This window comes from Eurytemora carolleeae, unplaced genomic scaffold (genome assembly GCF_000591075.1).
Source record: "Eurytemora carolleeae unplaced genomic scaffold, Eaff_2.0 scaffold303, whole genome shotgun sequence".
Taxonomy (NCBI): domain Eukaryota; kingdom Metazoa; phylum Arthropoda; class Copepoda; order Calanoida; family Temoridae; genus Eurytemora; species Eurytemora carolleeae.
In genome coordinates, this window is record NW_019396305.1 from 245,264 (window position 1) to 267,777 (window position 22,514).

Below are 22,514 nucleotides of genomic sequence, written 5' to 3' on the forward strand. Positions count from 1 at the left end.
AAAGGCTTGCATTATTCTTTAAACGCTGTATTAATCTGGAGAATGGAGGTTTTTTACCCAGCTTGATCCAGATTTTGTTACTTTAAGCTTTAAATATACTCCTTAATAACAAGCCAGGTTAGCTGTTATTAAGTATCCGAACTCCTCGGAAAGACTTCATAATTCTTTCGATTGAATCTGGTTCTATGTGTAAGCAAGCATCAAGGGAGCTCAGGACAGTCAGGTTTTTATACTACTCTCTCCAGTTTCTTGTGGCTGAACAGAACCACGTTTAGAGTAACATGGCAGTACACCCTACTTGGAAAAAAAGAAAATAAAGTGTAGAGAAGGAGGGGTTTCTCTTTCTTACTCTTCCCCTTCCCTCTTTCTAGAAACAAAGAAAATGGAAACATAGAAAGTAGAGTCCCGATATGATATGATACGAACAAATTTCCTTATTAAATGCGTTAATTTTACTAAAAATAGGGGTATTTACGAACCGTTGGTGACATACGTAAATTGTTAGTAAGGGTACTGTTTGTCAGTATAGCTAGTACCATAGATAAATTGCCATTTTCAAATTTAGTTGAAACCCTCTGGTATGGTGAAGACGACATGAGTTATCTAAGGATTTAAAAGTTAAAGAAAATGAAAGCTAATAATAAACTATATTTTCTACAATAACTATAAATAACACAATAACAAAACAAAAACATAAAAACATAATATGTAAATTGTTAATTACAGAAAGCTTTCAGCTGCATCTATGATTTTAAACCAAAAGCCGAAGCGTGGACAAATATTGTCTTTGTCAGACACTGATCAATAGTATGCCCTTACATCACAACAATCATCATTATATACGGTTATCAGAGGCGTTGTCAGGGGAGGCTATAGGGCTAAGCCCCTCCCTGGACCAGTGATTTCAGGGGGTTTTCCAGGGGTGCTGAGGTCCCCCCCTGGAAAGAAAAAAATGTAAGCCCCCCTGGACAAATTCCTGACTACGCCCCTAACTGTTATCTGTGCAAATATGCATGTGGTCTGGAAAGGGGTGGGTGGGTGATACAGATAAATAATAAAGGTATTCGAAAATGTTTTAAAGCCCAGTGATAGATTTTTACGATTCTGTATAAAAAATGTTGAACGATAAAATGTATCAGAGGCAGATGAATGATGAAAGTAATTTTCTGAGAAACCACAGTAAAATAAAAGTTTAAAGAAACAACAAATTTTATATCCAATTTATACTTGACAAAGCTTTAAAGGGTACCGTTGTAAATCGGGCATTGTCAACGTTGAAATCATGCTTTACAGTTCCTTTAAAATGTCGATAAATAATAAAGTTCAAATTTTGGCACGAAGTAAATTTGCCTGAATTTATAGATAAACTATAGTTCTGTTGGACTGATGAGTTTATCGACACACATATAACAATCTTAAAAGCATATATTCTCTAACATGCACTAACAGAAATGCCAGGGGCGTGGTCAGGAATTTTTTAAGGGGGGGGGGCTTAATTTTATTTCTTTCCAGGGGCTCAGCCCCCCCCCTTACCTCTGTACCATGCCCTAACAAAAATGACAATTCCCTAAATTTATGCGTTAATAAGTATGGGTATTTTAATGGGGAGTCGGAAAAAAAACTAAAACATAAGATTTGAGTTTAGGAAGGGGAAGGGGGAGGGGAAAGGCGAAGGCCATATATCCAGCTAATAGATTATAGTTTATACTACAAGAGCAGGGTTATAGACTAGAGCTCTGAGTATAGGTATAAGCACAAGGTAGATATAGAACTGATCATGATATGAGTCTACTGCTGATCTAGTAGATCTATCTCCAGGTCCCCCTGGTCCTATGTAGGGTTCAGAGTTCTGATTGTTGTATTCACTGTAGTACCAGTTCACACTGTTCTCCTAAACAGATCAGAGATCGATAATTTTTCACCCGTTTTTAATAATATTCTAAAATTTATTATAAAGATATCTTTAATAATGATAATTTTTATAACGATAATTTTAATAATGGTAATTTTTCATCCGTTTTTAATAATATTCTAAAATTTTTTATAAAGATATTTTTAATAATGATAATTTTTTATAATGATAATTAGAATTTTAAAAAAGCAAATATTTTGTGGAACAAAGTCCCTTTGAAGTAGAAAGAGAATGTGTAATAAAAACATTGCAGATCCATTTTAGTTTTATTATTATTATTATTATTATTTTATTCTCTTGTTCTAATTCTTAAAACATGTCCATTGACCTGATTCACAAAGCTAGGTAACTTTAAATGCTTTTTCTGATCAAGTATTGTTAGAAATGCAGTGAATAAAAATGATTATTTTCATTATTATTATTATTAGTATTAGTATTATTATTATTATTGTTATTGTTATTATTAGTATTATTTTTGTAATTGTTATTATAAAACGTGTTAAATTGTTCATGTTGCTGCAAAACTAATTTAAATATTTATCATGAAATATAAAGTTTACTAATTACCATATTCTTTAATCATGGTCTAAACCGTACTGTACCTGGTTTAAAACATCAGCAGGCCCACCCTGGCGATCCGGGTTGGGAGATGAGGACCGGGCTCGGTCCGACTGCAGAGAGGAGGGTGAAGACGATCTACTGTACCGTTCCTCCGTCTGCATGTCACTCCTCCTAATTTATAGCATCAAGACAATAATAATTTTAAAAGAAAACTTTACACAGAATTAAACATTTCCAAAGTCAAATGTTTAAGTAAGATTTCGTAAATAATACAAAGCATAGAGTAGGTTTAGGTTCCAGGAAAAGCTGGGTTCCCAAGCTTGTATCTATAAAATAGTAATTTCTTTATTTTTTGTTAGTATGGCCGACCCCGAGCATAAATCATGATTTGCCTCAAATGTTGATAGGGTAACTTGGTAGAACCAAGAGAATGTGTTTAGCTGGTTTTAAAATATTCTATATTGAGTGAGAGACTTTTACAGAAAAAATTCCAGTTTTCAGGCAAAGATGGGTTTCCAAGCTAGTATATATATTTTCCTAAAATTTTAATTTAAGATATGAATATTTTTTAAGCTAAAAAAGAAATCTTCTAATGGATAGATTTTTTCTGTCGAAAAATTTCTGCGAGTGAAAAATTATTTCAGAAATAATTTTTTTTTTTAATTTAAGACAAGAAATCTTTTTAGATTTTCCAATTTAAATAAAGAATATCATTCTTCCACAAAATTATTTGATCTTTTTCTATATATAATGTTAAAAATTTTTTAATTATAGCGTGATATAAAAAAATTACGATTAAAAAGGAATTGTTTGGAACTGATCCTAATTGTATGATAAATCCAAGAATGTTTACGTTGCTGCAGAAAAACAATTATTTTCTGCAGTTGTAAATTTGTTTGGATAGGTTTTGTTAAATCTACTTTTTTTGTAATTTTTGCACTGATGGTTTGGGTTACAGTTATGATTTCTGAGTTGGTTCCTTTTTTGTTGGATACTCATAGTCCCAATCGCTTGATTTCGATATCCATTGAGGGCACTTTCAATTTGAGAATCAATGCTTGATCTCTTCATTTCAGTTATTCTTCAAGGGTACGATTACCATGCAGGGATATCGAATAAAGATCAAATAATTAATCTGCTGATTAACAAAAGGTCGAGATCAAGCATTGAACTCGATATTCACAATACAAGAGTTCCCAGCTCTGATTTATCTTTACCTATTCTGTGAGTAGCTGGTGTCCACGCCTCCCGGCGTAGTCCTGATGGGTGGGTAGGGTGTAGGGGGCGTGTACTCCATCTGTGGGAGCAGCGGACCCTGTCTCTTGGTAGTATCGGAGCTGGTTGGTTCCGTGATACTGCTCCGGATACTTGTTAGATCCTCCCCTGTCTTCTCCGAGTTTAAGTAGGTCAGGAGGGACATCAGGGAGCTGGTGGCATCTGTTCCAGCCGCCTCTGTCGCTGCTGTTGGGACTGTCGAGGCGGAGGTTGACGTTGAAGGAGAATCTAATGAGTTAATAATTTCTTCAACCGGTTCATCGTAGTAAACATACTCATACTCATAAGTATATTCGGGAGCAGCGGTACTGGAACTAGAGGTCGTCGTTTCAGCTTCTTCTTTAGGAGTTCCTTTGTGGGTTACATCTATATTTACAGCACTGTTCTCAGTACTACCTGGAGTAAGGTTTATTGGTTCCTTGGTCTGAACCTCATATATCTCCAGACTATTCTCATCTTTTACAGGATGTTCCTAATGCAACCACAGTCAAATATTTGTTCGTATTATCACTAAAGCTCCTAGAAGGCACTTTAGGCGAAATCTTAAGTTACTCTTTTTCTGAGAATGGCATATTCACAATGTTACCCTTCAACACTTTGTGAGCTTAGGAAATAAAGATATCGTCCACATTATTGATCAGGTAAAGCTTAACGCTTTGATTAAGTCGTTACCCTCTATAAATTTGGGCTTGCTTAAAATAACAAAGACAGTCCCTTTAACGCGACGTAAAAATTTATGTATTGACCGTTTGATAAATTATTTGTGAAAAGATTAAATTCTGAAACTAAGATCTCAAAAGTGTTAAAAATAGTTAAATTAAACTGTCCATGATTGTTAGCCCAGAGAAGATTTTAAATGCAAATTCAAATTTTCATGCAAAGATGAATTATTTAAGTTAAAGTTGAGAGTAGCATGGTTAGAATACTAAATAAGTTGCACTAAATGCATTTAATCATGCATCTGCTTAAAGGATATGTCAACAAATATTCACACTTTCCTGTTGTTTTGGATAGACTATCCCAGAAGCGATATTTCCCACTTTTTCTTGAGATTTCCGAGGATCATACGCAACAGTAGTCTCAGTATCATCATAGTATTCATCAAGGGTCCCGAGGGTGATGACCGGAGCCTCTGTTGATCTCCTGAATATTGATGGTTCCTTGAAATCTGGGTAATCTTCATAGAACTGATTTAAATCTACAGCGTTCAGGTTCGATCCGGATGTTTCCGTGGTATCTGTAAAATCTAGCGAAGGTTTTCTTGTCTCGGTTTCAAGGTTCTCATATCTGATGGTTGCATCTATCTCCGGAAACGCAGGTCTAGTCGGTCTGTTCCTAAGTATCTCCGCATACTCACGGAGAGACTGTCCACCTTGAACCTGGAGCTTGGACTGATCTCGTGTGTTGGGGATAAACATAGGTTGGAAACCACCCTTGCCATCATCTCCAAAGTTTGTGTTATAGTTCCTTGAGGGAGGAAGGACAGGGGAGGAGGGAGGAAGAAGAATCGGATGTATGGGATGATCAAATTTTATCAAAGGAACGGTCTCCTCCGCTGGGAAGTATCCTAGCTCCCCACTTTGGTTTGGGAAGTAGCCTGAGCTCCTCGGTGTCTCCATGTACTCCCCTGATAGCGGGATTATTGGATTCCCCGGGGTAGCATATCCATACTGTCCTCCCTCACCTGGACGGAATCCAAAACCTCCTCCGAGCCTTCCTAAATCTTTCTCATCAAGATATATCTCTTCTTGTTTCGGGCTGAGAGCATCTGGAAACATCGCAGCAACCTAAAAAGAATATTCTGGTTTAAGAATAAGTGTATAGATACAACCGCAGAATAGGAAATCAAATTTAGTTTCCACTTTTTGAAGTTTTCAAGGAAAAAACGAAGTTCCTTTCTGGGAAATTGACAATTTACAATACTGAGAATCACTCCGGGGATTTTATTCAATTTTATAAGGGGTTTAGTTAGAGTAGTATGATGTACAATGTTTGTGGGAAAAATTGAATTCTTGCTTTGTTGGAGAGATAGGGAGTTGGTAAAGGAAATTTGGAAAAGAATAGATTATTAAATTTGGCTGGTTTTTTTATCTTAAAACTTAAATATTTTTATTTTCAGGAAAGTTTTAAAAACAGTATAATTTGATCAAAATTATTGTGAAACGTAGCTTTAAATATTTTAAATGTCAAATTTTGTCCATAGAAACCAATTTTGCAGAGCGGGATATTTCTTAACTTTATGAACCCTAGGGACAATAAAGTAACAATACGCCCTGAAAAATTGAAAAGGAATTAAGTCTTTACTACAAACTCTGAATTTCTAATCCCTATATCTTTGCCTTAGATCAAATAATCTAGGCTTGAAATATCAAAGGTTTACAGGTTGCAAAGATATCTGGATTAGAAAATTTTATTTGTGGCAAAGACTCAACTCCTTAGGGCATATATATGTTCAAAAGGGGGTACAATTCTGAGACAGCATTAATGAAAAGTTTTAATAAGAAATGAAGTTAAGTTTGTCCAAATAATCACCTTCTTAAAATCTATGTTCTTCATAGTGTCGATCCAAACTGGATCCTGATTATCAGGTCCTCGGGTCAGATCTTTTATCGTGTTCAAGGCCATCTTGATATTCCCCAGAGTATCTTTCTTTTCCGTTCCACTAGCTTCACCCTTCCGACCTTAGATACAGATACAGATACAGATACAGATACAGATACAGATACAGATACAGATACAGATACAGATACAGATACAGATACAGATACAGATACAGATACAGATACAGATACAGATACAGATACAGATACAGATACAGATACAGATACAGATACAGATATAGGTACAGGTACAGGTACAGTTACATATACAGGTACAGGTACAGGTACAGGTACAGGTACAGGTACAGGTACAGGTACAGGTACAGGTGCAAGCACAGACACATACTCTGACAAAGATACAGATATATATAGATACAGACATAGATAGATACAGATACAGATAAAGATTAATTTTATATACATGTTTTATGTTCATGGAACTTTATTTAACATTTTAATATAAATGAAAGTTCTAGTTTTTAAATATTTTTGACACCACTGTAAAAAAATCTAATAAATTTTGTAATAAGTAAAACAATCTTTTTAATGCACCCCACTAAGTTGCACGATCCTTAAGCAGGTAAAACATGAATGTATTGTATTTGCAATTAGTCGTACTGTCAAGTCTGGACTACCTAGTGTAAAGTCAACCAAACACGTTTTATGCAACAAATGTAGCCTGGCAAGAGAACACTGTTTGGTTGATATATTGAAATATATAGTTACCTAAGGGTAGGAGTCCACCGTTTGCCATAAACTGTGAAATAGCTGGAGCTAAACCAAAGCTGAGAGAAATAGGAAGGGATGGAATAGGAATACCAAATATAGATAATCCTTTCTCATCCTCAGGTTTATCCTCATCATCCTGCTTCTCATCTCCAATATCGGATCCAGCATAGATAGTTGGAGTATCTCCGATTCCTAATATTGTTATGAATATCATTGTTATATTTAACATATTTGGTTATTACTGTTCTAAATATTCCTGATAAAATATCATTGTTATGAATATTATTGTAATAGATATTATTGTTAAAATCATATTATTGTTTTAGATTTTAGAGATGGGATTTTTTTTAGGAAGTATAACTAAAGTTAGATGTAATCTCAATTGAATTCGGTAAAAACAGTAAAAAAGTGATTACTGCAGTACGGATCATAGCATTAGTGCATTGATTACTGCAGTAAAGCTCACAGTGCATACAGGCTGCAGTACTTCCTTCATGTTTCTAATAAATAAGAAATGTGCTTGCAGTCACTTTTGCAGAGAAAATACAAATGAATTAAACAAATATATGGATATCTATCTAATTCATACCTTCATGAGTACTTTTGGAAATCGAACATTGTCATCTTTGCATGGAAGGTCAATTGAAATTACCAATTGAAATTACGAATTGAAATTACGAATTGAAATTACAAATTGAAATTACAAATTGAAATTACGAATTGAAATTACGAATTGAAATTACGAATTGCAATCCCATTAAATTTCTATTACTAAACATTTATCCTGGTCAAGGATTAGAACCAACTAAGGTTAAAATTAATAAACAATTTTGAATTAGTTAAACTAGGTGGGGATAGTTAAAATTCTTTTTTAGTGTGGAAGAGTGTGCTAAATCAGTTCGACCAGCAAAAGCTAGTGAAACTAATTCTTGTAATTCATTGAATTCGACCTCTACATACAGTGGGAGGTGATTTATCGATATAATGAAGACGACTTTAATATACAAGTTTTTATTGTTAAAAAGTTTTTTTGAATTAAAAGTTTACAAGTAATAAATGAGAAGCTATTTTTGTTTACAGCTTCTCTTGACTTCTATGTTTATGTGTATATCCATGCTGTTCTACAACTGGATATAAATCAAAAGTCGCCTTTATTGTATTGTATACTCGCCTTACACTGTAGTAAAGAGTTCAGAAAAGAAATTGAAATTCTCCTAGATCAAATAATCTAAGTTTGAAATATCAAAGGATTACACCATCAGGTTGCATAAATATAGGGATTAGAAAATTTAATTTTGAGACAAAAACTCAATTACTTTGAATTAAAGCTTGTACCTGAACTAACTGGAGCAACTACTGGTAGTTCAACCACTGAGATATTGTTAAGTTTGATGAGAGAACTGGCAGATTTAGTATCAACTACAGTTCCATTCTTACCATCCTCGTCATAATAATAGTAAACATACTCATACGCGTAGTCTACATCTCCTGCACACAGAAATATTTTAATCTTTTCCTTCAATTGTCAATTTGGGAGATACAGGGTTACCCAAAAAGGATGAGACTTCATGTACAGGATTTGTACAGTCCGTTTTCTTGTATTCACGTTCAGCCAATGACTGTAAACTTGTTTCTTTCCTTGCCAAATCATTTTACAAAATATTATAACACTGCACTTAGGACAGAAGACTAGTTTAACCTTGAAATCGTCATGTTTAAAGAGTTTTAGGTCGTCTTTATTGTCTCATCCTTTGTGGGTAATCCTGTAGGCAAATAATAGAAATATTTAGAAACAAATTAAAAATATTAAAATACAAAATTTTCCGCTTCACTTTGTTACATTATTTTTGTGTTGCTTAAGCTTAATAAGGGTTTCCAATCTGAATTCTGCTGCTTGGAATTGCGCGCAAGTAAAATCCAGTTGCGGGAACCCAAGGGATTAAAATATTTTATATTTAAAAATATTTAAAACCTTGATTGTCTTTTATAATTTTTATTAGAAATATTTCCATCATTAAAAGTAAAATTCTCCCCATTTTGAAATTCTAGTTTCTACATGCACCGCTTATTATAGAAAATGAGAATCAAGTTTTCAAGTTGTTTAATGATCAAATTTCTCCCTGAATTTGTAGAATTAGAATCCTCGGCACTCGTGGCTGTCGTTGATCTGTCCAGTTCGGCATCAACAACATTATTTACTAAAATCAACAACATTATTTACTTAAATCAACAGCATTATATACTAAAATCAACAACATTAATTATGAAATCAACAACATTATTTATTAAAATCATCAATAATATTTAATAAAAAAAAATCATAATTAAAAGTTTTTTGCTGTCTTGGTACGCATTAAACAAGAAATCTATTAGTTTAAATTTTGCAAATGTAGTAATCTAATTTACTTTACTGTCAGACGGCTTCCCTTTTCCCCGTTTTTATTCTCCATTGATATTGATATTGAGATTGATATTGATATTGAGATTGAAAATAAAACTGAAATATATACGATAATAATTATAAAGATTATAATCCAAATTATGGAATCATAAATATAATAATTTGAAAAAGAACAAAATAAAATATAAAAAAGATAAAACTAAAGAAAGAAAGATGGAAACAGTTTTGTAAAAATCTAACCTAATTCTATGATATTATCTTGTTGATCTACTAACGGTTTGGTTGTAGGTAGATCAGTATCAGTATCTGAACTAGGCGTTGAAATCTCTCCTTCTCCTTCGGGAGTAGAGGTCTCCGAACCAAACTCTATTTCAAAGGTCGCCAGGTTCTCCGGTACACCTGAAATAATATAATTTTAAAGGGACTGTCAGCGAAATTTCAAGTGTTTCTCCATGCAAAGATAGCAATGCCCGATTCACAACAGTACCCTGGAAATCTTTTTCTGATCAATAATGCGGAAGATATGGTCGTATTTCTTAGATTTAAAAGCTGTTAATACTAATAATTCCTATGTATGATGAATTCCTGCAGTAGAAATATGCAAATCGCTTTTGTAGAGAAAATTGAAAATAATCAGTTTCCAAATCAAAGACTTAAATGTCTAATTCATACCTGACCAGACAAAGCTTTTAAGGTACTGTTGTGAATCGGGAATTGCCGTCTTTGCACGGGTCAGTTACAATTACTCTTACAGTTTCTTTAAGATCGATAAGATCGTGTAAAAAAATTGTAAATTCTAATTCTGGATAAACAGAATTGATTTAACTGAGTTAGGCATCTGATAATATTTTTTTTCCGCCTTTTGACCAACATTCCCGATTTATGATTCCCCCAACATAGAGAGGTTGGTTATTTAACGTCCCTTGGGACAGTTATGTAAAATAACCAACCGTTCTGCGAAGTTTTCGGGAAAAAATTTGAGCATTTTCATCTCAAAAGACACTAAAATTGTGTACAACTACTTTTCCGGGAAATTAAAAATATCACTTACCCAGGGGTTCCCTCGACCAATTTTGTCTAAAAAATTGGTCGAGGGAACCATTGGTAAAGTAATTTTCCCTTAACTTCCCTGTAAAGTAGTTGTAAATAATCATATTTAAAAGATTATGCTTAAACATATATAGATTTATTTTCGGTTGAATGAAGAATAAAACTGAGAGGCGTAAAGGACAAGGACGTTCAGCATTTTTACATTTTTTCTGGTTTCATGATTCCGTGCTCTTTGCCGAGACTAATTATTAAATGTTCGACTTTAAATGCGTATTATTAAGATTTACTGACGCATTTAGTGACAATTTATTTTTTTGCAGATCTTATTTCCTTAAAAAGAAGGTTTATAGAGGGCTCAAATCACAGTTTTATACAGGGGGGGGGGGAACCATAGTTTCAAGGAAAATGTGGACAATTTTTAGTGTTCCTTAGAATTGTATTTGTTATTTATTTCACATCTAACTCCCAGTTTATATATTTTATTGAAGAACAGTTCTCAATATTGATTTAAATCAATCTTTACTGTGTTGTATTATTGAAACTTACTGGTCCATACAAATCGATTTCTCTACAAAGCTCTATCCATCTATCTCACATCAGTCGATACAGTTAAAATATGCATTTACTATTTAAACAGGGCCCTTTTTGAATAGGCGTAATCCAACATATTTTTTAGTACTAGATTTGAATAGGCGTTATCCAACATATTTTGTAGTACTAAATTTGAATATGCGTAATCCAACATATTTTGTAGTACTAGATTTGAATAGGCGTAATCCAACATATTTTGTAGCACTAGATTTGAAGATTTCAAAGCTTGATTTGGTTTTTAAGGTCACAGTGCAGATTGCCATATGTCGTGGGAAAAAATTGAATAAAATTGAATGAAAATTTTTTTTTTGGCTTCAAAGAAATATGGAGCCTACGGGTATTATAAAATATCATTCAAATCACTTAAAATTTTTATTTATAAATCTAAATTAAAATTGACCAAATGATTGTGTATGAAAATTAACATGTATGTACAAATACAAAGAGCTTCAGTTTCCTGGGAAACTAAAAATATAAATTTAATCTGACGAAAAGTAATACAAACTTAATTTTCTGTGCAGTATCCTCTTACAGAGTTTAAAGAGGTGAAAAAGTATTGTTCTGTTCTAAAAATGGAGAGTTTGTTTTCTTGGAAAAGGATAATAAGGGTTTGATAAAAACAACAGCCTTAAGGAATCTTGGCAGGAACACTTTTCTTTAAAATATTATTAAAGAGATTGGTAACGAAACTTGAAGTGATCATTCATTTAGAAGCTTTGATAAAAAAAACTTAAATTAACCTTTATTTAAACCAATTATTATCTGAAAAATTGTTAAAAGGAACTAGCCACCAAAGGGTGATGGAATTCGACACTTTGTGACTCCAAATTTTGTACAGGCTGCGTTTGGTCCTAAAAATTTAGATAGAAGGCTGAAATTTTGCGCGCATGCAGTCTAAAATTGTGGTGATTTTTAAAATTGTAGGGATTTATATAAATTACGAAGAAAATTTGAGATCGGAGGTCATTGACCTCCACTTTGTCCTCCCTTCAATAATAAACTCTAAAAAACCATGGTATTTTCCCGTATTTTCTGAATTTATGGAAGTCAAAATAAATTTTCTTCGTGATATGCTGATGACCACAATTTGAGGCTGCATGCAAAATATCAGCCTTCTATCTCAATTTTTAGGACCAAACGAAGCCTGTAAAAAATTTGGTCACGAAGTATTGAATTGTATACAGATAGAAGAACGGCTTTAATTGGTTACTTGACTCTAACGTTAATCAATAATTGCGCACTTCTATTAGAGAGTAATGATGAAAGTCCTTTATATTTTTTTCTGTAGAAATTTTGATTGTTTTTCCATCTAGACTAATTCCGAAGTTACAAATTGAATTCAATATTCAAGATAAAGCGATATTTAAATCTATACCATTCCTAAAACTACTTTGGATCGATCCTCCAATCTGCATAAAAATGAATTCTATCCTTCCCTCACTCAGAATAATCAGAATTTTCAGTCATACTGTGTTACTTTAAAAGTTTCAATTCATCATGTATAAGAGTTAATTAAACAAATCATGTAAAAATTAATAAATCTGCATTCTGCAGTCTCAACAGCCATTAAAACTTCACCATCTATTTTAAACAAAGTAATAGTATACCCTATTGATCTTGCCACACCTGACTGCTGGTACTTCCATTATGTTCAAGTCGTCTTCGATCAACGTTTACCAATTGGCGCTAAATATGCGTGTATCTCTGCCTGATTTTATAAGTCGTTCTCAAGCAATGTCTACAATTGTTGGTGGTAAAGATGCCGCATGTTTTTTTTTCAATTTGTCAATAATTATTTTGGTTGGTTTACCTATTGGCAGTAAACTGTAACTGTACTAGAGCTTTAAAGTCGTCTTTGATATAAATTTTGGGCGGTTTAATGCCGCGACTAATTCTGCTGAAGTTTTGAGTCGTCTTTGTTAAATGTTTACCTGTTGGTGGTAAAGATGCTGCATGTAATTGTGCTGGTGTTTTCAAGGGCAGAGAGTTACATGCATCCAATAATAGAGGACTACTGCCACTATCACAGGTAAACCTGAGATACAAGATTCAATAATTATCATTTTATAGAAAACTAGCTAAAATTTTCAACGTTGCCGTTGAATTTAAATTCTTAACATTTTTTTTTTTATTTCTAACTTGAAAAACTTAATTTTTTTAGCCTATGTTACCCCCGGAATATTTATTGGTTCCTCAAAAACTGTCAACCAATTTGGAAACGACAGATTTAAAAACTTGAAAAAATTAAAACAATTAAATAAAGACAAAAGTTCCTTACCTAGAGGACCTCAGCTCTCTAAGTGGACTACCGCTTAGTGCTTTTGGGAAATAGCATCTTGGTTCAGCTTTTCCGTAATATCCGCGGTCTGTTACAAGGTTACGCAGCCATTTGGTTTCACAGTCACAGTTCAAAGGGTTTCCTGAATTTAGTTATTTAGATTTATAAAGTTAACCATGAAGTAAAACCACTGGTTCAGATTGGAAAGAATGCATTACAAATTTAAGAAAAGGGAATCGGCAATGAATACAATTTTTCAACGAGGTATAAGATCTAAATGTATTCTATTGTGTTTCAATAAAGCTAAGATTTTGTATCAGAATTTTTCACTGTTAATGATTAGTTAAATCTTTTCGTAAAAACATTTCTTGAACAGTTTACCTGATACATCAAGTGCTTCAACACTCCTCTGGATAGAAGTGAATGCGTTCTCCTTCAGTTTAAATATTCTGTTGTTGTTTAAATCCAGGCGTCTGAGAGAGCTAGTATCCTAGAATAATATGAGCCTGGATCAAAACCTGACTCTGTTTATTCCTTATGACGTATAAATGTCCATATACAGGGCTCCTCATAAAGAATGAGATCGTAAAAACAGAAACTATTAAATTATTTACAAGCCTTAAAATCAGTCTTTAATAATTTGTAAAGGAGAACCAATATAAGAAAACTGACAGTATAAATTCCGTACAGTCGTCTCTGAAGTCTCATCCTTTGTGAGTAACCAGTGAATATAATACTTGAAAAAGTCTTAAACTTCAGATATAAAAGGTTCTTTACAGTTTATAAATAATTATTTTTTATACAGTCCAGAATTTAATAAGTTAGTTGCTGCTTTTTCAGATACAAGTTAAATATTTTATTTAAAAGGATTGGAGACGGTATTTCATGTGACCCTCTATTTACAGAGATAACATACGCCCTCAGTCCCTTTATGTCTCAGCTTTCTGATTCTTAATGGATTGTAAAATTAAATCAAATATACTGGTTCCGAATAACTATACATGTACAGGGAAAACCAAACATTTCGCTTATATCTCTGACGGAATGCAAATAAAAAGATATGTAAACATAGAAATAATTTCATTTTAAAATATGTAAAATGTAAATTTGACGGATAAATTCCATATGCAGTATCTAGAGGGAATTTAATTGAAATTATAAAATTTAACAGATGAAACAAACCTATAATTCAATTTCTATATGAACCTTCATCTTCAAAACGATTTTTCGTATTATAGTTTATATATTATATTTTATATTTATTATATTATATTCATATTTTATACCGAATTAAGGACTGAATGACATTTAATTAAAGGAGTTACGATTAAAGTAAAATCGACAGATCCTTTAAACCAATTAAATTGCAAAAACCTTTTGGTTTGCTCCAAAAAATATTGTGGATTACTAATTGTTGGCACAAAATGGTGGCGTTATATAACTACACAAACAACATTGTGATTTCCCATTGGATGGCACATAAACACTATGATAATTTTTTATTGGTTTGCCAGTAAACAAAACGGTGGTTTTCTAGTGGTTCAATAATAAACAAAACGGTGGTTTCCTATTGGTTATGCAAACCGTACCTTGAAAGCTGTTCCAGCAATTTGACAGATATTATTATCATTAAGCCGAAGATGAACCAACCATTTCAGATTCTCAAACGTACGGTCATCAATAATCCTAAACAAAACTAAAATTAATAAACTACAGAGACAAAATTTAATGAATTTGAGATAGATCGCTGAACTACATACTGCCAGTTCAATTTTGAATCACCGATTCAACGTTAAGATTTCATTAGGATTTGATTCGATGATTCAAGATATAAACCAGCAGAAAGTGTTCAGTGACCTCTACACTTCATTAAATTCGGTCCGAGGTGAGACAAAAATAATCCATAAAATTAATCTTTTCGCACACATTAGCTGATTTTTTTTATGGAAACCCATGTGTACCCTGTTGGTGACATAGGCTAAAATAATTTTTTTTTTTCTTCAAAATTCAAATTTTAAAATTCTACGGGCAACGCCGGGCACTTTTTTATAAAATAATCGCTATTAAACTCTAAAGTGTTTTTGTCGCGATTTGCAACTTTCAGATTAGCATTTTTTAATTGTGAAATGTTTAACTATGAATAAATTCAATGAAAAGGAGAGGTAGCTGAACCCGTTCAAATCCTGAATCCCTGATACAAATCTTCATAAATCCTTAATTTAATTTAGAATGTCTAATTTTCTAAACATTTATCTTTTCAACTATCTTTGGAACTGTTTGTTGAATTCATAGTTTAGAATAGCAAAGGTCAATAAAGATATCATGGTGCAAAAATAAGTATGTGTGTAGGTGCATAATAATTTCCTTTAAAAACTTTTAAAAAATAAGAATTTAAAAAAAAAATTCTCAAAGAAACTAATCCCTTTATCCTAATGCAATGGTGTAAACCTATTTTTTATTTCAAATTAAATAATTTTATCTAACAGAATTTATTGATTTATCTAAGGTCTCCTACATTGGGTGGAAAATATAAAGGGATTGAAAACTAAAGTTTGAGGTAAATTCAAAATCTTTTTTCATGATTTCTATACTCAATCTTAATCTTTCTCGAAATGTTGACGTTGAAAGAGAAAACCAAGTAACTTGAGAAAACTAAAACGTTGTTTAACCTGATATCATTAAAGCTTAGATCAATTGTCTCCAGGGTCTCCAGACCATAGAACCCGTAGCGGGATAGATCCTGGAGCAGGTTGTAACTCAGGTTCAGGTTCCTATACAGTAATTAACATGATATTCCATTATTCATAATTAATAAAAATACTGAGAAATTAATGCACAATCTTAATGAATATCTATTTTATCGAACTATTATTTTTTCCACCAGGTTAGGTTTTGAGAAAACATATTATGGAAAACTGCATTAACATTAAGAAATACCAAAAACTAGGTAATCCATGTAAAGTTGCTTTTTCTTAAACAAAATATCTATAAATCTAACAAATAATATATTTTTCTTATTTCCCATTTTATTCTTTTTTAAATATTAAGTCAAAAAAGTTTGATTAATTTTTTGATCTTGAAAGGAAAATCAAAAGATTCCGGACATGATCAGCTCAAGCTAGTTTGGCGTGTTTCTAATCAACTATTTTTATAATATAGTATACTTATACTTATACTTATACTTATATCTTTAGCTTAAAAGAATAATAAGAATAGTTCCTTTACCTAATAGAGGGTATTCTATAGAAGGCACGCTCATTGATGGTTTTAATAAGATTATATTCTAGCCGTAGTTCCTTTAAAGAGAGAAGGTTTAGGAATGATTTCTCATCCAGTTCCTTGATCAGGTTATCATCAAGGTACAGTTTCTCCAGGCTAGGCAGGTTCCTTGGGGGATAGAAACATACTATCAAGCAACATAATTTTCCGAAAAAGTGTACTTCAGATTTTGGAAATAAACAAACTCAGTACCGTTTTATTGAACAATTTTGGGTTTCCTTTTAAACAAAATGTTCATTTAAAAAATATTCCAAATATATCAAAATTGAAACATTTTTTTCACACTTTTACACTTTTTACTTCTTATACTTTTTATCGTTATTTTGTTCTTGATATTAAAAATCATTCGTGAAATTAATTATTAGTATTTTTAGAATTATATCAAAGGAGTTGGAACGTAGGAAGATAGTATTATGAATATTAATATTATCCGATTATTATGTAAATGTACGTTTTTTTCTTTAAAAACGTCGATCAACAATTTGTGTGAAGGAAGCGTAGAATATTTTTTTTGTAAAACATTTTTCCTTGTATTATAAAATTTAGTCATTTTATAAAAGCTTGAGTAAAAAAAACTAAAAAATTACCTAAAAGTATCGGTTAATATAGTAGATATTCCATTTTTCGATAGATAAATACGTTCCAGGTCCCATAGATCTTGGAAGGAGTTCGGTTCAATCCTGACAAAAAAAATATTTCTAAACTTTTGTTGATGTTTGTCAAAAATTCGCATTAAATATGAAATTTTTGACAAGTTTTATTTGCTGTTTTTCAAGACTCACCCTACATATTTGCGATGAACACGCTTAACATTTTAAAAAAAATATTTCTTTTTCATTGATAATTTAAATATTTGAAATTAGAATTTTTAACAAAATTTACAAAAATTTTAATTCATCTAACTCTCTTCTGCTGTTCAAATTTGATTCTTAAAACTGGTCTTATCTAATATCCCCCTACTTGATACCTGAGTTACATAACATTTATCAAATATTCTCCCCTTCCCTACCTGATAACTGAATTATATAAGGTTTTCCAATATTCCCCTACCTGATAACTGAATTATATAACCCTACCTGATAACTGAATTATATAACAGTTTTCCAATATTCCCCTACCTGATAACTGAATTATATAACAGTTTTCCAATATTCCCCTACCTGATAACTGAATTATATAACAGTTTTCCAATATTCCCCTACCTGATAACTGAGTTATGATCTAGATGAAGTGAGATGAGACGAGGAAGGTTTTTAAATGCTCCTGATTTAATAGAAGGTAGATGGTTGTAGCTTAAATCCAGAAACTAGAAAAAAATATGCATATTTTAAAATTTTAAACAAAAATATAGAGGTAAGGTTAGGATAAACCTTCTTTATGAAACTGCAATTCTTTTGCGTTTGAGAAAAAAATTAGATTCACCATGTTCAAAGTCTGTAACTCGTTCAATTTATGATAAAAAAGATTAATCTTCACACAAATCATATCTTTAAATCTCTTTTAAAATTTTATTATCGCCATTTTGAATCTTATTTTATTTAAATTCTAAATTTTTTTTTAAATAACGTTTTTGAAAATACCTGAATGAACACTAAATAGAACTGCTTACCTTGAGTTCCGGCATGTTTACAAATGCTTCTCCTATGTCAACTATTGTATTGTTTGAAATATCCAAGGTGGATAACCGGTCCAAGGATCTAAAATCAACCAACCACAAAGGGAATAATATGGCGTGAAAATTCAAAATTCAAAATGGGGGAATTTTTAAAAATAGTTCATTTGGTCATTAAAACATGGCATCGAATAAATTTTATTTAGAATCAAGGAAGCTGGACTCAAGAAGCGGATGTTAAACCTAAATATCAAGAAGAATTGGTTCACACTGACGGTTTTGTCCAAACATACTTTTTTTCGTTTCATAATTGGATTCTCTAAGAATTTTGGCACATTTTAAACGTTGAAAGATTTGAAAATTTTGTTCTATTTTAACAAAATTAAACATTTTCGTTTATATTTTTTGTATATCTGCTGTAAAAAAACTTACTAAAGGAATCTTGAATATATTATATATCACATAATGTTTGTTTTTATATCAAAATAGATTCTTAAAAAACTATTTTGTTTTGAATGGTTGGTTTTCCTAAAGGCCTGGAACGGAAGGGTAGTTATGTAGTTATCACTGTAATATTTGTTATAAATATTAGGAAAGTTAAAATTATCTTTTTTCTCATTTTCTCCCTTTTTTTGTTTAAATATTTTTAATATTTATCATTGTTCACATTATTTATTATTCAAGTGTGAAGAAATGAAATGAAATTAAGTAAACAGGTCTTCTCAGGAGAATATTTGTAATTAAAACTGCCAGATCATGTCGGAAAATTAAAAAGTTTAAACCATAATGTCATCATTTAACATTAAAAAGTAGGCCCATAAGACATAGGCTTAAAACGAAAGGACATCTTTTCTTGTTCGTGATAGGTTTGTTCATAAAATACATTATTATACAACAGACTCATATATCTTGCAGATTGTTTATCAATGCTGTTTAACAAAACGATGTTTTTGAAACAAAATTGTAGACCTCAAACTACCAATTCATAAAAATCTAACAGATCAAATAGAATTTAATAAATGTGAGCTATAGGTAGCTAAACTACATACCGCCAGTTCAGCGACATAACTGTAATTCATGAAATTCAGTCCCAGGTATCGAATATTAAGGATAAGAATATTAGAGTTTAACGCACGTGTTAATTAAGTTTCACGTACTACTTAATACTCATTGGTCATATTGGCCAATCTATCTTTCTACAATGAAATCTAACCTGAGATTTAGCTTCATAAGCCCAATAGCAGGGTCTAGAGAGGCTCCCACAGTACTGATCACATTTAAACTCAAGTCCAAGGATTTGAGGCCTGCAAGGTCCTAGAATACAAACAGTTTTATTAGAGACCAAGGAATCCATTTTGTGGGATTAGAATTTCAGGTTCTAATGATAATTTTGTAAACTGTGTCTTTTAGGAACTGAGCGGTGTCCAAACTTTTATCTTTGCAACATAAAGTGATTGTAAAACCCATATGGGATAACTTTAATGGCGAGATCAAGCATAGATGATCCTTAAATTTAAAGCTGCCCAATTTGGATCACGAGATCAAGTGTCTAATATTAACAAAAGTTCCGATCTCTGATGTCGTATAGACATGATAAGTTGTTTTTTAATGTTCTTATTTATCAAAATAATAATATCGAAAAAAAGCAGGTTTTTAAATTTCGAGTATTTTGATAAAATTGTATAACAGAATTTTAGGGATTGAATTGAGTCTTTGTCAAAAACTCTGATTGTCTAATCCTAAATCTTTGCGACCCTATGTTGTAGACCTGGAATATTTCAAACTAAAAGTTTTGTAATATCAAGACAAAAATTTATACCATCAGGTTGAAAAGATATAAGGATTATAAAATTTAAGTTCGTGACAAAGAATTGAATATTTGTTCTACCTGGAAAGCAAGATCATGAATGTCTTCTATCCTGTTATCATGAAGATCAATGAGTTCAAGTTTAACCATACTCTAAGTACATTCTCTTTATTCGCTTTAAAGGGAGTGTTTGCGAAAACAAAAGATGATACTTTTATGAAAACTTTTGAAGTATATTGTTCTGAGGGTTGAATTTGGTCTTTTGTCTAAAATAGAGTCTTCAAATAATGTTCTAAATTATTGTGTATTGTGTAGTTCAATGTGATGATATGTAAGTAAGGTGGGGGGATAGATTTTGCGTACATTTTACCGTATGATATAAAACATAAATTTCCCTAGAAGGGGATCATTTATTTGGCGTACAGTCCCGGTTTGTCTCATATCGTAACAGGTCAGACACTTGTTCACCATTTTTAACTTAACTTCCTAGAGGCCCATAATATGTCACAGGAAAATGGGAATACATCCCCCCCCTTTCATCCCCCTCACCTTATATACTCACATTGGTCTAGTTTATCCAACTAGATTAACTGAAGAAACGGTTAGAAAACACACAAAATAAAAAAAATTTATAAAGAAAAAATATAATCAAGATCAACTTAGGTAGAAATTGTTGACAAGGGTTTCAGGAATAAAGATAGACAAGAAATGTCAGAAACTGTAATTGTTTACCACTATATACTATACAGGGAAATCAAATTATTTCTTTGGCCAAATAATAAGCTACTTTTAGATTTTACTTTACCAAGGGTTCCAATTTTGCCTATAATACTCCTAGAGCGCGGCAAGGCGTGTTTAGTAGGGCTAATTGGTTAGGGGAATCATGGTTAAATTAAATTTGTAATTTCCAAAAAAAGTATGTCGGTCACAATTTTATCATCTTTTTAAACGAAAATGCATGAATATTTCCGTGAAAATAATGTAGAGCGGGATGTTATTTTAAACTTAATTGTCCCAAAGGCCGGACATTTAAGTAACTTAACATCCCATAGAGTAAAAAAGTATAAAATGAACTAGGGGATTGGAAATAGAAATTAAAAGAATTAGACAACGATGAGGATGACATCGATAAAAAAATTATTGGTGTATTCGTATCAAAATACCAACAATACTTTTATCAGATTATATAAAAGGTTGAAAGACATTTCTTAGGAAAGCATTTACTGGCGAATAATGAAAAAAACATGAATAAAGAGGTTATGTATTCCTTAAAAGAATCCTGATCTAAACTCTGAATACTGTTTTTCCGGAAGATTAGTCTGTCCAGATTCCGTAGTTTCCGCATCATTGCAGACGGAAATTCCAATATAAAGTTGGAAGAAAAGTCCAGATATCGCAAACTAAATATAATACTAATTATTCTATAATCCACCATATTGGATTTGTACTTTGGGTTCGCCATTGGTTTAATTCTTTAAGTCAACATTGGATTTATAATTTAAGCCCTCCATAATTTTGTTCTTAAGGTCCACCATATTAGTTTTATAAAACTTTAAGTCTACTTTATAAAAATTTATGAAAATGGTACTATGAGTCCGCTATATCAAATTTGCATTATTTTAAGTCCGTTATACTGGATTCACACTATAGATCCGTCATATTCAACTTGCAGTTTGAAGCCGCCATACGTTTGTATTTTAGGTCCGCCATATTGGATATGTACTTTAAGTCCGCCATATTGGATTTGTACTTTAGGTCCGCCATATTGGATTTGTAATATTGGATTTGCAACGAATGTCTACTATATTAATTTTGATCGTGGATGAGTCCACAATTTTGAATATATATTGTCCATATGGTAGATATCTTATTTCTACCTATTAAACTCTGAAAAGAGATGAGAGGACACCAGCTGTATTTGATTCTTGGCCAGGGACAAAAATTCAAGCCTAAAAAAGTAATTTTTCAAATTAAATTAAAAATCTATACTTTTATGTGTAAAAAAAAGTTTGCATTGTAAAACCTACTTGTTCTGATCAATGAAGGTATGGTCTGAGAGAGTAACCAGCTCATTATTACTGGCGTCTAATTCATACAGACGAGTTAATCCAGACATCAGCTCAGGACTAGGCAACATTAGACAATATAGGAAATATAGGACAATATCTTAGACAATATTAGACAATATAAGGCAACTTTAGACAACATAAAAACAACATTTAGACAATAGTAGACACAATTAGGCAATATTAGACAATATCAGAAAATATTTTAGACAATGTTAAATACCAGTATGAAAATAGTGTACATCAATAGACAAAATTGTACAACATCAGAAGTTATTAAACAATATTGTATAATACAATACAAATTTTTAGCAAGTTTTTGTTAAGATTAGACAAAATTAAGCATCACATGT

At 31.8% G+C, this 22,514-nt stretch overlaps 1 protein-coding gene across 3 annotated transcripts; it reads right to left on the reverse strand.

Annotated features, from left to right (window-relative positions):
• Positions 1-635: 635 nt before the first annotated feature.
• LOC111700588 (uncharacterized) lies at positions 636-22,217 on the reverse strand. Of its 3 annotated transcripts, none has more exons than XM_023471557.1 (25): positions 22,123-22,217; positions 21,973-22,044; positions 21,363-21,495; positions 20,177-20,248; positions 19,502-19,602; positions 18,817-18,855; positions 18,286-18,373; positions 17,879-17,982; positions 17,264-17,356; positions 16,623-16,784; positions 16,067-16,168; positions 14,987-15,083; positions 13,779-13,887; positions 13,398-13,539; positions 13,051-13,154; positions 9,719-9,877; positions 9,198-9,275; positions 8,413-8,565; positions 7,075-7,269; positions 6,281-6,429; positions 4,747-5,535; positions 3,691-4,220; positions 2,515-2,644; positions 1,542-1,891; positions 636-938 (listed from the first exon to the last, which is right to left on the reverse strand). In XM_023471557.1, exons 1-24 carry the CDS (start codon positions 22,209-22,211, stop codon positions 1,703-1,705), a joined length of 3,879 nt encoding a protein of 1,292 aa, XP_023327325.1. In that variant the 5' UTR covers positions 22,212-22,217; the 3' UTR covers positions 636-938; positions 1,542-1,702. The 3 variants fall into 3 exon arrangements, with proteins under 3 accessions (XP_023327325.1, XP_023327326.1, XP_023327323.1); XM_023471558.1 differs by having other exon boundaries at positions 636-890; positions 1,534-1,891; XM_023471555.1 differs by having other exon boundaries at positions 1,534-1,891.
• Positions 22,218-22,514: the final 297 nt, after the last annotated feature.

Coding starts and splice junctions, on each gene's coding strand:
- LOC111700588 (XM_023471557.1), bottom strand. CDS start 22,211: ATGTCTGGATTAACTCGTCTGTATGAATTAGACGCCAGTAATAATGAG. Junction 18,856..19,501: donor CTTATGAAGCTAAATCTCAG/GTTAGATTTCAT, acceptor CAAATATTACAG/TGATAACTACATAACTACCC. Junction 17,357..17,878: donor GATCATAACTCAGTTATCAG/GTAGGGGAATAT, acceptor TTTTTTTGTCAG/GATTGAACCGAACTCCTTCC.